Source organism: Aegilops tauschii, chromosome 4 (assembly GCF_002575655.3).
Source record: "Aegilops tauschii subsp. strangulata cultivar AL8/78 chromosome 4, Aet v6.0, whole genome shotgun sequence".
NCBI lineage: Eukaryota > Viridiplantae > Streptophyta > Magnoliopsida > Poales > Poaceae > Aegilops > Aegilops tauschii.
The window spans coordinates 30,044,220-30,064,007 of record NC_053038.3 but is presented as its reverse complement, the minus strand read 5'-3'; the positions used below and the strand labels follow the sequence as shown (position 1 = coordinate 30,064,007).

Sequence of the window (19,788 nt, the reverse complement as noted above, 5' to 3'; positions counted from 1 at the left end):
GTGCAGGAAGAGGGAGATCGGCGCCCTTGCTCTCATCCGGTCGCCGAACCCCATCAGCTACCTCCTCGCAACGGCCACAACCATCTCGAGCCTCCTGTCTGGACGCCGCTCGCCGCCAGTGGAGGAATGGATCCTGTGCCGGCCACCGCCAAAGGACGCAGATGAGGACAGGAACGAGCGTAGCAACGACCGCCCGACCACATGGAGAGGATGAGGGAGGAGAAGGACGGAGCAGGGAGCTGGCGGAGGAGAACTGGGTCACGCCCCTAGGAGGCCCTCGAGTTGCCTCAACTTCATCTCCTCCTCTCGCCGTCGCGGAGCACGCAAGGAAACGCCATTGAGTTGGAGATGCCTTCTTCCTGCTGGCGAGCCAGTGAGGCCTCCAACGGCGGCAACCCTAGCTGCCACTCGAGGGTGGAAAGAGGGAGGGAGAGGAGAAGTTGCGTGGGATGACAAGCAAATGAGGCGCTGTTTTCTCTCTCTCTCTCTCTTAATGCGTTTCTTTTCACTTCCTGGGTTGGATTTTCTTTTCACTTCGACATAGTAAAAATGGACGTGTGGACTACGCGAGCGCCATAGTCGTGACTGTTAATGTGTTTGATTGTCATATTGGCAACGCGAAACTAAAAGATGTAAACCACAGCGCCGAACTTAAACACCCGGCAACACAACTCTGTGTGAGGGATCAAACTGAGGTCCTCTTCCTAGTGAACAGCGTCGCTAGCCACCATTATTACTTTGACTAAGTGTCTAAAATGGCGGCCCTGTGTATATGAACTATAAGGCACAAACATGATTTTCTTTTCGGAAAAAGTAAAAAAAACACAAAAAAATTCTCATTTCTGAACAAATTTATAAAAAGTCGAACGTTTTGGAAAACCCAAGCATTTATTTAAAGAAACTAATAAATTTCAAAGGGAGAATACTTTTTTTAAATGACAAACAAAATTTTAAAAATCTGATTTTTTTTGACAAAACAAGAACAAAAATTAAAAAAGCAACTTTTTTGAAATCAACTACAAATTTATCAGAATGCGAACATTTTTTAAATTCCCAGAAATGTTTATGAATTCATGAAAACAGGGCTTTTTTTATTCATGAACATATTTCGAAAGTGAAATTCCCAAACATTTTTCATATTTGTGAACAAAAATTCAAAGGCGAACATTTTTCCGAGATCCATGGAACAATTTGTTATTTTGTGATCAAATTTTGAAAACATGAACACTATTCGAATTTGTGAACAAATTTTGAAAGTGGGAACATGTTTTGAAACTCGCAAACATTTTCTGAATCTGTGAACAAAAATTAAAATGCAAACATTTTTTAAATTTGAAATTCCACTCTTTTTTATATTTTCGAAATTTTTTTAAGTAAAAAACAAATATTAGAATTCTCCTTTTTGGGAATTTCTGAACAAAATTTCAAAATTGGAACATTTTAAAAAAAGAAGAAAATTTTAAAAATCTGAACATTTTCCATAATCACAAACAAAAATTTGAAAATGTCAACATTTTTTGACAAAACAAGAACAAAAATTAACAAAGCAATTTATTTGAAATCAATTACAAATTTACCAAAATGCGAATATTTTTTAAAATTCCTTGAACTGTTTCTGAATTCATGAAAACATGGTCTTTTTTATTCGTGAACATATTTCAAAAGTAAAATTCCTGAACATTTTTCAAATTTGTGAACAAAAATTCAAAGGCAAACATTTTTTGAGATCCTTGGAACAATTTGTCATTTTGCGAATAAATTTTGAAAACATGAAAACTATTTGAATTTGTGAACAAATTTTGATAGTGGGAACATCTTTTGAAACTCGCAAACATTTTCTGAATCTATAAAAAAAATTAAAATGCAAACATTTTTTAAATTTGAAATTCTACACTTTTTTTGAATTTTTGAACATATTTGTGAATTAAAAAACAAATATTAGAATTCTCTTTTTTGGGAATTTCTGAACAAAATTTCAAATTTCGAATATTTTAGAAAAAGCGAACAGAATTTTAAAAATGTGAACATTTTTCAAAATGACAAACAATATTTTGAAAATGTGAACATTTTTTGACAAAACAAGAACAAAAATTAACAAAGCAATTGTTTTGAAATCAATTACAAATTTATCAAAATGCGAACATTTTTTAAAATTCCTTGAAATATTTCTGAATTCATGAAAACATGTTTTTTTTATTCGTGAACATATTTCAAAAGTGAAATTCCTGAACATTTTTCAAATTTGTGAGAAACAAATTCGAAGGCAAACATTTTTTGAGAGCCTTGGAATAATTTGTCATTTTGCGAACAAATTTTGAAAACTTGTAGACTATTTGAATTTGTGAACAAATTTTGATAGTGGGAACATCTTGTGAAATTCACAAACATTTTCTGAATCTTTGAATAAAAATTAGAATGCAAACATTTTTTAAAATTGAAATTCTACACTTTTTTTGAATTTTGAACATTTTTGTAAAGTAAAAACAAATATTAGAATTCTCCTTTTTGGGAATTTCTGACCAAAATTTCAAAATTGGAACATTTTAGAAAAAGCGAACAAAATTTTAAAAATGTGAACATTTTTTAAAATGACAAACAAAATTTTGAAAATGTGAACATTTTTTAAAATGACAAACAAAATTTTGAAAATGTGAACATTTTTTGACAAAACAAGAACAAAAATTAACAAAGCAATTTTTTTGAAATCAATTACAAATTTATCAAAATGCGAACATTTTTTAAAATTCCCTGAAGTATTTCTGAATTTATGAAAAGATGGCTTTTTTTTATTCGTGAACATATTTCGAAAGTGAAATTCCTGAACACTTTTCAAATTTGTGAACAAAAATGCAGAGGCAAACATTTTTCTGAGACCCATGGAACAATTTGTTATTTTGTGATCAAATTTTGAAAACATGAACACTATTCGAATTTTTGAACAAATTTTGAAGGTGGGAACATGTTTTGAAACTCGCAAACATTTTTTGAATCTGTGAACAAAAATTAAAATGCAAATATTTTTTAAATTTGAAATCTCAAATTTATTTGAATTTTCAGACATTTTTAAAAATAATATAAAAAGGGAAGAAAAGAAAAAATAATATAAAATAAAAAAGTAATATAAATTTTAAAAATGTAAACGGAAAAGTAAAAATAATATAAAAAGGAAAGAAAAGAAAAAATGAAACAGATAAAATTAAAAAAAAAGGATAGAACAGAAAAAAAGTAAAAGAGGAAAAAAACGAAAAAGAAACAGAAAAAGACATAAAACCGGTGCAGGAACCTTCCATTACCTTCTAGAACGTTCCTAAAACCAGAAAAAACCGACTTGAACCTCCTAGAACATTCACAAAACCGGCCAGTACTGTAGCGCGTTCTTTACCGATAACTGGGCCGGGTCATGTGTGTCGCTGATCCCTCGCTCTGTGCTAATCAACGACAATCTGCCGCAGAATGCGGCAGATAGGATTTTCCCGGTCAATGCCCCGCTCCGGTGATACTGCCGGGGCCTTGGACTCGTTTCGACAGGCTAGCTTACGGCCCGTTCTGATGCTTACGGCTCAGTGCGGGCGATATATGTCTCAAAAGAAAAAATAATGCCGTCGTCGATCGACATGCTGTCAGCATTCTTGCGGATTACTTGCTTCCCAGCATTGCAAAGCCATCACCATCGCCATCGCATACACACGGCCGGAGATGCCTTGCTTTCAACAAGCACGCCCATCTCGCCGATATACCAAACCCAAGCCTCCGCCCCGGTGTAACCTCGGATTCCCGGTGGCCACGTTAAAACCCAGCCCCGAGCCCATGCAGAAGAACACGGCCACAACTTGCTGATCCCCGTCTACCCCTGTCTCGCCGGCGATCAGAGCCAAGCTAAGGTGGGAAGTAGCTAGCTAGCTAGGCGCGGGAATGGCGATCGGCGGGATCATCGGCGGCCATCACCGGCACTCCGTGGTGGCGTCGCGCGTGGCCATGTTCGCGCACCTGCTCTTCCTCACCACCGCCGTGCTCATGCTCGTCTGGCTCCTGCGCTTCCGCGGCGGCATCAACATACAGTCCGACGACCCCGAGCAGATCTTCAACGTACGTTCCGGTTATATTAATGCACACGCACAGCTCCTCGATCTCTCTGTTTTCATTTTGTTTACGTTACAGAAACAGTTCTTATCTCTCCTTTCTGTGTTGCATGCAGGTCCATCCCTTTGTGATGACCTGGGGGTTCATCCTTCTCATCGGTGAAGGTACGTCCGTCCATTGGACACTACCCTGAATTATCAATGTCGTCTTACCAACTCCCAAACACAGTGACCTTAACCAAGCTTTACCTTTTTGTGGGAATCTTAACTAAGGTTTAGGGTAGATAGATAGATATATGAGTATACAGTTTAGCAAAACCTCGCAACAGAATCAAATTTTTTTTGCGGGATAGCAACACAATCATTATTGATTGCCAAAAGCACCTGAAGGTGTGGTGGTAGTAGATGTCGTTGATGTTGCTGCTGTTGTTGACATGGGCCGAAATTCCATTGCGAAAGAAGACAAGGTGTCAGTGTGTCACCACACTACATTTTAGACCAGATCGGTACGTAGCAGGGCTTTGTATGTGTTTGGTGGCCGCAAAAGCACTGGACCAGGCTCGTCCTGAAGTGCCAATCGGTGTGCTGGGTGGGCGTCCATGCCAAAGGTCACCTCGGATGATGCCGATAATGACCACCGTGGATCGCTACGTTTTCCTGCCAATTTCATCCTTCTTGCAACTGGCATATGATTGGCATATTCACACGTGAAATTAACAAGTGCCGTGGTAACTAAAATCTCACTCCATTTGTGCAGCCATACTGGTGTACACGACGATCCCGATGAACCACCGGGCGCAGAAGATGGTGCACATGCTGGTGCACCTGGTGGCCTTCATCCTCGGCGTCTTCGGCATCTACGCGGCCTTCAAGTTCCACAACGTGGCCGTGGTGCCGGACCTGGTCAGCCTCCACTCCTGGATCGGCATCGGCGCCATCTCCCTCTTCGCGCTGCAGTGGCTCATCGGCTTCGCCGTCTTCTGGATGCCCGGCACGCACGAGCACACGCGCGCCGCCGCCGCGCCCGTGCACGTCGCCGGCGGGCTCGTCATCTTCCTCCTGGCCGTGTGCGCCGCGCAGACGGGGCTCGTCCAGAAGAGCGCCAGCGCCACGCCCGGTACCGAGGCCAGGCTCATCAACGTCACCGGCCTCTTCATCGTCTTCTACGGGGTCACCGTCGCGGCCACCGTCATGCTGCGCATCGCCACGCGGTATCAGTAGCTCGGTAGCCCTCTTTTCGGGTGGCCACCGGCCGCCGACGCCGGCCGATGGGTCTGTGTACATGTCTGTTTGATTGGTTGTGTTTCTTTCACCATTTGTGTACATGTCTGTGTACATGTTTACGTGTACTACATGTAAAGCAAGTTTGGGTGGTTTGCGTGGTGTGTGCGCGTTATGTCCTGAACCTTTTCTGCGACATTTCTAATCGGCTCGTTCACAGGAGCTTTGGAAAGAAACTTTGGGTTTCTCAATTTGTCTCCTTTGTGTTAAGCATATACCCGCACGATTAGGGATCAACTCATCATGCAAGCACGAGGTGTGTCTAGTGCTCATCTAGGTGAGACTTAACCAAGTCACATCTAACATTTTCATGAAGATTCGTGCTGGTTTATTATTATTTTCATTTTGTTTGATTACTCAAATGATGTGTGGGAGTTAGATGGGACTTTGTTATTTCTTATCTACTCCCTCCGTTCATAAATATAAGTCTTTGTAGAGATCCCAATATAGACTATATACGGAGCAAAATGAGTGAATCTACACTTCAAAGTATGTCTATATACATCCGTATGTAGTCCATATTGAAAATCTCTAAAATGACTTATATTTAGAAACGAAGGGAGTAGATGAGAATTAGCAAATCGTAATAAAAATCAATCGAGTGTAATACACAATTGGCTTTTGATATACTTACTAGATTTCCCTCCACATGTGTGCTTCCACATCATCTCAATTATCGATAGCCGTTGAATCGATTTTTTTTTTTACATCCTCAAGTCATGCATGTACTCATAACTTACAATTTGCATTAATATATCCATGTAAACCATCCCACCTCATCAAGTCATGCATGTATTTTACCAGGAGACTCAATTCATGCATGACATTGGCAAGTTAAAAATTTATGATGATTTTTGTATGGTCATGAACGGTATATGTGTTGGACGCTTGGAGCAAAAATATAAAGCTCATGTTGCACATTCTTGTTAATGATTGCATTGTGTTAAGTTCAATCCGTTTTTTCTCTTCACACCCATCATTTCATCACATACTTCATAGGTTTCATTGTTTCTAAAACATAAAAGGAGAATGCTCTGACATTTACTTTTCATAAGTTTTAGTTGTTTTAAATACCTATTTATGCTTTTTTTAACACAGTTCCCCCGGCAACACGCATGGCATCATCTAGTATATATTCATAATAGTTGCGACCCATTATCTAATTGTCCTATTCAATTAGTCTTGCCATATCAGCAAGTCACACATATTAGTCGTATGCTATATATTTTTTGGTTTAATCTATCCATGCAACAATGACACATCAATAAATCATGCATGACACCCCTAAGTTTTTTTGATCAATTGTGCTGTCATGGATGATATATGTGCTGGTTGCTTGGAGCATATGCTAGAGTACGTAATGGGCCTAATGGCCTGGGCTGGCGGTATAGCCCGTTAGTCTCAGGGTTAATTAGAGATAAGGGTCGCTTGCTTAGGGGTCAAGTAAGCCTTGCTGGGGAGTCAAGTAAACCTCTATATATAAGGAGAGGAGATGTATCAATCTAATCAAGCAAGAGTTAAGAAGGAATTCCCTTCCCTCTTGCCCGGCCATGGGCAAAAAGGCCCCCGGCCGGCCCTCTCGCGCCTTCCTTCTAGCAGCCACATAACAGCATACCAATGAAGTTCATTCTTCACATTTTTTGTTAAAAGATATCATTTTGTTAACTTCAATAAAAATATTTTATTTTCTTATACGTCATTTTGTTACATGTGTCATATGTTCTACTTTTTAAATAAAAATTGAGAATACTCTTATATTTTGTTTTGCGTTACTTTTAATTGTTTTGAGCACCGGTTCATGCATTTCTTTTAGCAAGATTCTCGCATCAACATGTGACGTATTATTTAGTTTAGTATGCATTCCTTTTCTATTCCAAAGAAAGGCATTTCTTAATACCTATATAAATTTATTAGTAACACATTGACTAACACTTTGTTTGGATGTTGATATTCAGGGCCATGGAATTGAATTGGCCCCAATATCAAATCTCCTTGACTTTGACATTGACATTGAACCCAAATTGTGCTGTTTGGATGCGCACAGAATTGCCAGTTGGAATTCTAATGACAGGCTCAATTCCGAAGCTTGTTTGGATGGTCATTCTCTACATTGGAATATATGATGATAATTGAACTGTGATGTAATGTCTGTCATATGATGAAAATTGAACTCTGATGTAATGTTTGAAACTAAAGTATTTGCAATATATATTTGAATGATTATATATGAAGAATACTGTTATAAAGTAGATGCACTTACCCAAAACCAACAATGATACATCAACATGACTTATATAGCAGCAGCATCACATACACAGCAGCACTTATTCAGCAGCAGCAGCACTTATTCAGCAGCAGCAGCACTTAAAGAACAGCAACAGCACTTGTACAGCGGCACTAATAGAACAGCAGCAGCACTTACACAACAGCAGCAGAAACTCTTGTACAACACCACAAATACAATAAGAACAGCACTTATACATCAGCAACACTTATAAATCAGCAGCACTTAGCCAACGACAACACATAATGTAGGAAATCCAGGTCTCATACATGTAGCAATAACATAGTAATTGGTCCAGCAAGTTCATAGCTATTACATGGAACAAAGAAACAACACCTAAGCACTTGAAACTACTCAAACGTTGTTCTTCTCATTGAGTATCAACAACCATTCCTTCCTAAACTCCATGGGCAACTCCATAAGCGCTTGAAATAAGCGTTCACTAAGGATGAGTTTACCATATGCTCACAACATGTATGAACGAGCCAAGTCTGGGATCTTTTCAAGGGAAGCAAGGATTTCAAGAGGAGGAGTAACCTTGGGCAGTTCTAGAGGCTCAAGTGATTTCAAAGCATCTTGGAAAGAACCTTTCATGTCTCCAAGCATGCACAAGATAGCATCACCTGTTCGCTGCTGTAAATTTGCATGCGCCACAACATATTCAGCAAACATGTCATCAGATAGTTGGTTCCTGAAGTTGGTCCAGCATTAGTGAATTGAACACTTCTAATTGAGTTAGCATCATCAGCCTCTATTGGCTGAGAAGCTAGTTCATTATCCACTTCCTACAGCAATAAGTTGTCCATCATATGTTGCCTATCCCTTGCAAAGTTGTGTAACACACAACAAGCATTAATGATTTGAATATGCAAGAATGTTTTCTTTAAGTAAGCATTAACGATTTCTCACTCCGTTAGGCATCTTATTGAAAACCCAATGGACACATGTACCTGGTCCTTTATATCAAAGAAACTTTGAGTGCGAAGTATAGACCACTTCTTCTTCCACAACCCAAAAGTTCTCTCTACTACATTTCTAGCACGAGAGTGGCGTAAGTTATATAGCTCTTTGGCCATTTGGGGTTGTAGCTGACTTGATTGAAGGAAATATGCCCTAGAGGAATCAAAAAGTTGTTATTTATATTTCCTTATATCATGATAAATGTTTATTATTCATGCTAGAATTGTATTAACCAGAAACTTGATACATGTGTGAATACATAGACAAAACAAAGTGTCCCTAGTATGCCTCTACTATACTAGCTCGTTAACCAAAGATGGTTAAGTTTCCTGACCATAGACATGTGTTGTCATTTGATGAACGGGATCACATCATTAGGAGAATGATGTGATGGACAAGACCCATCCGTTAGCTTAGCATAATGATCGTTAATTTTATTGCTATTGTTTTTTTCATGACTTATACATATTCCTCTGACTATGAGATTATGCAACTCCCGAATACCGGAGGAACACCTTGTGTGCTATCAAACGTCACAACGTAAATGGGTGATTATAAAGATGCTCTACAGGTGTCTCCGAAGGTGTTTGTTGGGTTGGCATAGATCAAGCTTAGGATTTGTCACTCCGAGTATCGGAGAGGTATCTCTGGGCCCTCTCGGTAATGCACATCATTATAAGCCTTGCAAACAATGTGACTAATGAGTTAGTTATGGGATGATGCATTACGGAACGAGTAAAGAGACTTGCCGGTAACGAGATTGAACTAGGTATGAGGATACCGACGATCGAATCTCGGGCAAGTAACATACCGATGACAAAGAGAATAAGGTATGTTGTTATTGCGGTTTGACCAATAAAGATCTTCGTAGAATATGTAGGAACCAATATGAACATCCAGGTTCTGCTATTGGTTATTGATCGGAGATGTGTCTCGATCATGTCTACATAGTTCTCGAACCTGTAGGGTCCGCGCGCTTAACGTTCGATGACGATTTGTATTATGAGTTATGTGTTTTGGTGACCGAAGATTGTTCGGAGTCCCGGATGATATCACGGAGATGACGAGGAGTCTTGAAATGGTCGAGAGGTAAAGATTGATATATTGGACGAAGGTATTCGGACACTGGAATGGTTTCGGGATGTTTCGGATATTTATCGGAGAACCGAGGGGTTACCGGAACCCCCCGGGGATGTAATGGGCCTTCATGGGCGATAGGGGAGAGGGGAGGCAGCCCACAAGGGGTGGCCGCGCCCCCCTCCATAGGGAGTCCGAATTGGACTAGGGGAGGGGCGCGCCCCCCTTTCCTTCTCCTCTTCCCTCTCCCTTCCCTCTTTCCCCTCCATGAGAAAGGAAAAAAGGGGGGGCTAATCCCCCCCTTGGCGCGCCCCTTGGTGGCCGGCCTCCTCCTCCCCTCCTTTATATATGGGGGCAGGGGGCACCCCAAAGGACAACAGTTATTCTCTTAGCCGTGTGTGGTGCCCCCCTCCACAGTTTACTCCTCCGATCATAGCGCCGTAGTGCTTAGGCGAAGCACTGCGCGGATCACATCAACATCACTGTCACCACGTCGTCGTGCTGACGAAACTCTCCCTCGACCCTCTGCTGGATCAAGAGTTCGAGGGACGTCATCGAGCTGAACGTGTGCTGAACTCGGAGGTGTCGTACGTTCGGTACTAGATCGGTTGGATCGTGAAGACGTTCGACTACATCAACTGCATTAACCTAATGCTTCCGCTTTTGGTCTACGAGGGTACATGGACACACTCTTTCCCTCTCGTTGCTATGCATCTCCTAGATAGATCTTGCATGATCGTAGGAATCTTTTTGAAATTGCATGTTGCGTTCCCCAACAGTGGCATCCGAGCCAGGTCTATGCGTAGATGATATGCACGAGTAGAACACAAAGAGTTGTGGGCGATAATAGTCATACTGCTTGCCACCAACGTCTTATTTTGATTCGGTGGTATTGTTGGATGAAGCGGCCCGGACCAACCTTACATGACCACGTTCATGAGACCGGTTCCACCGACAGACATGCAACTTGTTTTGCATAAAGGTGGCTGGCAGGTGTCTGTTTCTCCAACTTTAGTTGAATCGAATTTGACTACGGCCAGTCCTTGTTGAAGGTTAAAACAGCACGCTTGACGAAAAATCGTTGTGGTTTTGATGTCTAGGTAAGAACGGTTCTTGCTAGAAGCCCGTAGCAGCCACGTAAAACCTGCAACAACAAAGTAGAGGACGTCTAACTTGTTTTTGCAGGGCATGTTGTGATGTGATATGGTCAAGGCATGATGTGATACATGTTATTGTATGAGATGATCATGTTTTGTAAAAGTTATCGGCAACTGGTAGGAGCCTTATGGTTGTCGCTTTATTGTATGAAATGCAATCGCCATATAATTGCTTTATTTTATCACTATGCGGTAGCGATAGTTGTAGAAGCAATAGTTGGCGAGATAACAAGACGCTACGATGGAGATCAAGGTGTCAAGCCGGTGATGATGGAGATCATGTCGGTGCTTTGGAGATGGAGATCAAAGGCACAAGATGATGATGGCCATATCATGTCACATATTTTGATTGCATGTGATGTTTATCTTTTTATGCATCTTATTTTGCTTAGTACGACAGTAGCATTATAAGATGATCCCTCACTAAATTTCAAGGTATAAGTGTTCTCCCTGAGTATGCACCATTGCTACAATTCATCGTGCCGAAACACCACGTGATGATCGGGTGTGATAAGCTCTATGTTCATATACAACGGGTGCAAGACAGTTTTGCACATGCAGAATACTCGGGTTAAACTTGTCGGGCCTAGCATATGCAGATATGGCCTCGAAACACTGAGACCGAAAGGTCGAACGTGAATCATATAGTAGATATGATCAACATAGAGATGTTCACCATTGAAAACTAGTCCATCTCACGTGATGATCGAACATGGTTTAGTTGATATGGATCACGTGATCATTTAGATGACTAGAGGGATGTCTATCTAAGTGGGAGTTCTTAAGTAATATGATTAATTGAACTTTAATTTATCATGAACTTAGTCCTGATAGTTTTTGCATATCTATGTTGTTGTAGATCAATGGCACGTGCTACCGTTCCCTTGAATTTTAATGCGTTCCTAGAGAAAGCTAAGTTGAAAGATGATGGTAGCAACTACATGGACTGGGTCTGTAACTTGAGGATTATCCTCATTGCTGCACAGAAGAATTATGTCCTTGAAGCACCGCTAGGTGCAAGACCCGCTGCAGGAGCAACTTCGGACGTTATGAACGTCTGGCAGAGCAAAGCTGATGACTACTTGATAGTTCAGTGTGCCATGATTTACGGCTTAGAATCGGGACTTCAGAGATGTTTTGAACGTCATGGAGCATATGAGATGTTCGAGGAGTTGAAGTTAATATTTCAAGCAAATGCCCGAGTAGAGAGATATGAAGTCTCCAACAAGTTCTATAGCTGCAAGATGGAGGAGAATAGTTCTGTCAGTGAACACATGCTCAGATTTTCTGGGTACCATAACCACTTGACTCAGCTGGGAGTTAATCTTCCTGATGATAGTGTCATTGACAGAGTTCTTCAATCACTGCCACCAAGCTATAAAGGCTTCGTGATGAACTATAATATGCAAGGGATGGAAAAGACAATTCCCGAGCTCTTCGCGATGCTAAAGGCTGCGGAGGTAGAAATCAAGAAGGAGCATCAAGTGTTGATGGTTAACAAGACCACTAGTTTCAAGAAAAATGGAAAAGGGAAGAAGGGGAACTTCAAGAAGAATAGCAAGGAAGTTGCTTCTCCCGGGAAGAAGCCCAAGTCTGGACCTAAGCCTGAAACTGAGTGCTTCTACTGCAAAGGGACTGGTCACTGGAAGCGGAACTGCCCCAAGTATTTGGCAGATAAGAAGGATGGCAAAGTGAAAGGTATATTTGATATACATGTTATTGATGTGTACCTTACTAATGCTCGTAGTAGCGCCTGAGTATTTGATACTGGTTCTGTTGCTCATATTTGTAACTCGAAACAGGGGCTACGGATTAAATGAAGATTGGCTAAGGACGAGGTGATGATGCGCGTCGGAAATGGTTCCAAGGTCGATGTGGTCGCCGTCGGCATGCTACCTTTACATCTACCTTCGGGATTAGTTTTAGACCTGAATAATTGTTATTTGGTGCCAGCGTTGAGCATGAACATTATATCTGGATCTTGTTTGATGCGAGACGGTTATTCTTTAAATCAGAGAATAATGGTTGTTCTATTTATATGAGTAATATCTTTTATGGTCATGCACCCTTGATGAGTGGTCTATTTTTGTTGAATCTCGATCGTAGTGATACACATATTCATAATATTGAAGCCAAAAGATGCAAAGTTAATAATGATAGTGCAACTTATTTGTGGCACTGCCGTTAGGGTCATATTGGTGTAAAGCGCATGAAGAAACTCCATGCCGATGGGATTTTGGAATCACTTGATTATGAATCACTTGATGCTTGCGAACCATGCCTCATGGGCAAGATGACCAAGACTCTGTTCTCCGGAACAATGGAGCGAGCCACTGACTTATTGGAAATAATACATACTGATATATGTGGTCCGTTGAGTGTTGAGGCTCGCGGTGGGTATCGTTATTTTCTTACCTTCACAGATGATTTGAGCAGATATGGATATGTCTACTTAATGAAACACAAGTCTGAAATAGTTGAAAAGTTCAAAGAATTTCAGAGTGAAGTAGAAAATCATCGTAACAAGAAAATAAAGTTTCTACAATCTGATTGCGGAGGCGAATATTTGATTTATGAGTTTGGTCTTCATTTGAAACAATGTGGAATCGTTTCGAACTCACGCCACCTGGAACACCACAGCGTAATGGTGTGTCCGAACGTCGTAATGGTACTTTATTAGATATGGTGCGATCTATGATGTCTCTTACCGATTTACTACTATCGTTTTGGGGTTATGCTTTAGAGACGGCTACATTCACGTTAAATAGGGCACCATCTAAATCTGTTGAGACGACACCATATGAACTGTGGTTTGGCAAGAAACCTAAGCTGTCGTTTCTTAAAGTTTGGGGTTGCAATGCTTATGTGAAAAAGCTTCAACCTGATAAGCTCGAACCCAAATAGGAGAAATGCGTCTTCATAGGATACCCAAAGGAAACTGTTGGGTACACCTTCTATCACAGATCCGAAGGCAATATATTCCTTGCTAAGAATGGATCCTTTCTAGAGAAGGAGTTTCTCTCGAAAGAAGTGAGTGGGAGGAAAGTAGAACTTGATGAGGTAGTTGTACCTTCTCTCAAACTGGAAAGTAGTTCATCACAGAAATCAGTTCCAGTGATGCCTACACCAACTAGTAATGAATTAATGATGATGATCATGAAACTTCAGATCAAGTTACTACTGAACCTCGTAGGTCAACCAGAGTACGTTCCGCACCAAAGTGGTACGGTAATCCTGTTCTGGAAGTCATGTTACTAGACCATGACGAACCTACGAACTATGAGGAAGCGATGATGAGCCCAGATTCCGCGAAATGGCTTGAGGCCATGAAATATGAGATGGGTCCATGTATGAGAACAAAGTATGGACTTTGGTTGACTTGCCCGATGATCGGCAAGCCATAGAAAATAAATGGATCTTCAAGAAGAAGAATGACGCTGACGGTAATGTTACTGTCTACAAAGCTCGACTTGTTGCGAAAAGTTTTCGACAAGTTCAAGGAGTTGACTACGATGAGACCTTCTCACCCATAGCGATGCTTAAGTCTGTCCGAATCATGTTAGCAATTGCAGCATTTATGATTATGAAATTTGGCAAATGGATGTCAAAACTGCATTCCTTAATGGATTTCTTAAAGAAGAGTTGTATATGATGCAACCAGAAGGTTTTGTCAATCCTAAAGGTGCTAACAAAGTGTGCAAGCTCCAGCGATCCATTTATGGACTGGTGCAAGCATCTCGGAGTTGGAATATACGCTTTGATAGTGTGATCAAAGCATATGGTTTTATACAGGCTTTTGGAGAAGCCTGTATTTACAAGAAAGTGAGTGGGAGCTCTGTAGCATTTCTGATATTATATGTGGATGACATATTGTTGATTGGAAATAATACAGAATTTCTGGATAGCATAAAAGGATACTTGAATAAGAATTTTTCAATGAAAGACCTCGGTGAAGCTGCTTATATATTGGGCATCAAGATCTATAGAGATAGATCGAGACGCTTAATTGGACTTTCACAAAGCACATACCTTGATAAAGTTTTGAAGAAGTTCAAAATGGATCAGTCAAAGAAAGGGTTCTTGCCTGTATTACAAGGTGTGAAGTTGAGTTAGACTCAATGCCCGAACACTGCAGAAGATAGAGAGAAAACGAAAGTCATTCCCTATGCCTAAGCCATAGGTTCTATCATGTATGCAATGTTGTGTACCAGACCTGATGTGTGCCTTGCTATAAGTTTAGCAGGGAGGTACCAAAGTAATCTAGGAGTGGATCACTGGACAGCGGTCAAGAACATCCTGAAATACCTGAAAAGGACTAAGGATATGTTTCTTGTTTATGGAGGTGACAAAGAGCTTGTCGTAAATGGTTACGTCGATGCTAGCTTTGACACAGATCCGGATGACTCTAAGTTGCAAACCGGATACATATTTATATTGAATGGTGGAGCTGTCAGTTGGTGCAGTTCCAAGTAGAGCGTCGTGGCGGGATCTACGTGTGAAGCGGAGTACATAGCTGCTTCGGAAGCAGCAAATGAAGGAGTATGGATGAAGGAGTTCATATCCGATCTACGTGTAATACCTAGTGCATCGGGTCCAATGAAAATCTTTTGTGACAATACTGGAGCAATTGCCTTAGCGAAGGAATCCAGATTTCACAAGAGAACCAAACACATCAAGAGACGCTTCGACTCCATCCGCGATCAAGTCAAGGAGGGAGACATAGAGATTTGCAAAATACAGACGGATCTAAATGTTGCAGACCCGTTGACTAAGCCTCTTCCACGAGCAAAACATGGTCAGCACCAAGACTCCATGGGTGTTAGAATCATTACAATGTAATCTAGATCACTGACTCTAGTGCAAGTGGGAGACTCAAGGAAATATGCCCTAGAGGCAATAATAAATTTGTTATTTATATTTCCTTTATATCATGATAAATGTTTATTATTCATGCTAGAATTGTATTAACCGGAAAATTGATACATGTGTGAATACATAGACAAAACAAAGTGTCCCTAGTATGCCTCTACTAGACTAGCTCGTTAATCAAAGATGGTTAAGTTTTCTGACCAGAGACATGTGTTGTCATTTGATGAACAGGATCACATCATTAGGAGAATGATGTGATGGACAAGACCCATCTGTTAGCTTAGCATAATGATCGTTAAGTTTTACTGCTATTGCTTTTTTCATGACTTATGCATATTCCTCTGACTATGAGATTATGCAACTCCCGAATATCGGAGGAACACCTTGTGTGCTATCAAATGTCACAACGTAACTGGGTGATTATAAAGATGCTCTACAGGTGTCTCCGAAGGTGTTTTTTGGGTTGGCATAGATCAAGATTAGGATTTGTCACTCCGAGTATCAGAGAGGTATCTCTGGGCCATCTCGGTAATGCACATCAGTATAAGCCTTGCAAGCAATGTGACTAATGAGTTAGTTATGGGATGATGCATTACGCAACGAGTAAAGAGACTTGACGGTAACTAGATTGAACTAGGTATGAGGATACCGACGATCGAATCTCGGGCAAGTAACATACCGATGACAAAGGGAATAACATATGCTGTTATTGTGGTTTGACTGATAAGGATCTTCGTAGAATATGTAGGCACCGATATAAGCATCCAGGTTCCGCTCTTGGTTATTGATCGGAGATGTGTCTCGATCATGTCTACATAGTTCTCGAACCCGTAGGGTCCGCACGCTTAACGTACGATGACGATTTGTATTATGAGTTATGTGTTTTGGTGACCGAAGATTGTTTGGAGTCCCGGATGAGGTCACGGACATGACTAGGAGTCTCGAAATGGTCGAGAGGTAAAGATTGATATATTGGACGAAGGTATTCGGACACCGAAATGGTTTCGGGACGTTTCGGATATTTATCAGAGAACCGAGGGGTTACCGGAACCCCCCGGGGAAGTAATGGGCCTTCATGGGCCATAGGGGAGAGGGGAGGCAGCCCACAAGGGGTGGCCGCGCCCCCTCCCATAGGTAGTCCGAATTGGACTAGGGGAGGGGGTGGGCGCCCCTTTCCTTCTCCTCTTCCCTCTCCCTTCCCTCTTTCCCCTCCATGAGAAAGGAAAAAGGGGGGGTCGAATCCTACTAGGAGTGGAGTACTAGTAGGACTCCCCCCCCTTGGCGCGCCCCTTGGTGGCGGGCCTCCTCCTCCCCTCCTTTATATACGGGGGCAGGGTAACAGTTATTCTCTTAGCCGTGTGCGGTGCCCCCCCTCCACAGTTTACTCCTCCGGTCATAGCATCGTAGTGCTTAGGCGAAGCCCTGCGCGGATCACATCACCATCACCGTCACCACGCCGTCATGCTAACGAAACTCTCCCTCGACCCTCTGCTGGATCAAGAGTTCGAGGGATGTCATCGAGCTGAACGTCTGCTGAACTCGGAGGTGTCGTACGTTCAGTACTAGATCGGTTGGATCATGAAGACGTTCGACTACATCAACCGCGTTAACCTAACGCTTCCGCTTTCAGTCTACGAGGGTACGTGGACACACTCTCCCCCTCTCGTTGCTATGCATCTCCTAGATAGATCTTGCGTGATCGTAGGAATTATTTTGAAATTGCATGCTGCGTTCCCCAACATTGATGCCCACTCTTTCAAGTGAAACCAAGTGGATCTGAATGGAGCTAGAAATCTAGGCCCATTCGTGTAACCAGCATCAGCCAAGTAATATCTTTCTATTGGTAAACAAGTGAGTTAGGTTTGTTGTGACATACACAATTAGAGAGAACAAAAGGCCAAGAGAAAAAGCCATACCATGAGGTACAGCAAATGCATCTTGGCGATTAGTTCTCATGGAGTCACGGAGGACTCTAGAGTCAGAAGCAGAACCCTCCCATCCAGGTAAGACATACAGAAATTTCATGTTCCAGTCCACCACACCAAGCATGTTAGTAGTGATATCTTGCTTTCTATTCCTGTACCTCCCTTGGGCAGCCAAAGGAACTGAAACATCTACATGGCAGCCATCTAGTGCTCCAAGTGCATCACCAAACCACTTCCATTTGTAATCATCGGGAGGTTGAACATTAGCATCTGGAAGCTTAATGAACTCCCCATGCATAGATAGAATGGCATTTAAGACCGCAGAAAAGTGAGTACTTATAGTTCCCAAAGACCGCTTGTATGTGCCTCGAAGCAACCTCATTTTCAGACCGTGTCCCACCACTAGCAAGAACATGGCAACCTTTTCTTCCACATTCACATACACACTACCGCGTAGACCACACCTCTCACGCAACATGGTGCACAAATCATGAAAGTTTCTTTTCGCTAAACGTAGTTGATCATAGCATGCCACTTCTGAGCCATCATACATATCTTTCAACAAGTACTTCCTAAGTGTGTATTTGTGCTCATCATCACTAAAACTAGCTGACGAACGAGGTGCTCTCTTTGAAATAAGGTATGCCATTCCGAGAAGAACCGATTCAAAGTAAAGTTCTGTCAAGTTTATCCTTTTCCCTCTTTCTCCTTTTGTTCTCTTCAGTTATGTAAGAAATCATGTCTACTTGATCTGACAACATGGCACTACACAATAATTAAATAGTTACGTATCAATCTTTTCTACAGCATATGAATCAACAAATTGCAGATCCAATCAAGCATTAAACGGGCAGAAATAAAATTTCTACAACTAGCAGATTGGTTCAACAAATTGCACATTCAATGCAGAAACAAATTGCACATCCAATCAAGCATCACACACCTAACAAAGCAATGATGGGTTCTCCAATTACCTTTGATCTTCCTGCTCGGGATCCATGCTCCAATCCAAACCTTCAGACCATCCACTGACTTGTTGTTCATCAAAAGATAAAATAGATGAGTAATCAAACACATATGGGTGGGGATTAGAAGGGATTAGGGTTTCTGTGTTAGGTTTAGGGATGGGGATAGGGGACGATGGCCATGGGGCTTGAGGAGAAGTGGTCGGGCTTGAGGAGAAGTGGCCATGGGGTGAGAGGCCGCCGTCAAATCTAGCGAGGGAGGGGGGCGGTCAGACGACGGCCAGGGGCGGCAACCACGCGGGGAGGTGAGGGCACGGGGTGGAAGGCGCGATGCACAAGGGGAGTGGATGAAGAGATGCATAAGGGGAGGAGTGGATCCGCCGGAAGGGAAAGAGAAGAAGGAGGACGGCGGAAAGGGGCTGACCTACACCGCCAGGAGCTCCCGCGCCTCTGTTCGCCTCCTCTGCCGCACCTCTGTTTTGCCTCCTCTCCCGCTTGAGTCTTCCCTTTCCTTTCATGGAGCATGGTTTAAGCGGTAAGTCGCGGGCTCGTTCCCGAATACCAGCGAAAATCTAGCTCGCCCCCTCCGAATTCGGGAACAGAGACGCGGGCTTTCAGAGTGGGCCTTCAATATTTTGGGCCTATTCGATGGACTCGATTCCCTGACCATCTGAACAGCGGAATTCGGGGAATTCAATGCCAATATCAATATTTGGGCCTCAATATCAACATCCAAACGAAGTGTTACAAGAATCCGGAGAATTTTGCTTTGATTCGCAATGTGCCTTAGGTCCAATTGTTGTTATTAGGCATGAATAACATGCTTCTTCTTTGCAAAAAAACAACAACATTTGGATTTTTAAAGATTTTGTTTCTGTGAAGCATTGTTTTGCCAAGGCACCTCACAACAAAGAGAGAATTTACATGCTAAATCATCTTGTGCTCCAAACTACCAGAGTACACAAGACTAAAGTAACCTAATCTAACACAAACATTTATCAAGTAAGAGAGTTGAAAACCTTGAGCAATGTTGGCTAGATTAAAAGGAGGGACCATAGCTTCTAAGCGAAAATTACCCAAGCTTGTTGGAGTCAAGATGAAGTATCTCATGGTTCTGGTTTTAATTCCAAATCCTAAGACACATATATATTTCATTTTCTAGGTAGTAATTCAAACAATGAGATTACAAAG

At 41.8% G+C, this 19,788-nt stretch overlaps 1 protein-coding gene across 1 annotated transcript; it reads left to right on the top strand.

The window, feature by feature from the left end:
* The first annotated feature begins 3,669 nt into the window (after positions 1–3,669).
* LOC109748026 (probable ascorbate-specific transmembrane electron transporter 2) lies at positions 3,670–5,551 on the top strand. Its single transcript, XM_020307086.4, has 3 exons — positions 3,670–4,086; positions 4,196–4,244; positions 4,837–5,551. Exons 1-3 carry the CDS (start codon positions 3,913–3,915, stop codon positions 5,298–5,300), a joined length of 687 nt encoding a protein of 228 aa, XP_020162675.1. The 5' UTR covers positions 3,670–3,912; the 3' UTR covers positions 5,301–5,551.
* Positions 5,552–19,788: the final 14,237 nt, after the last annotated feature.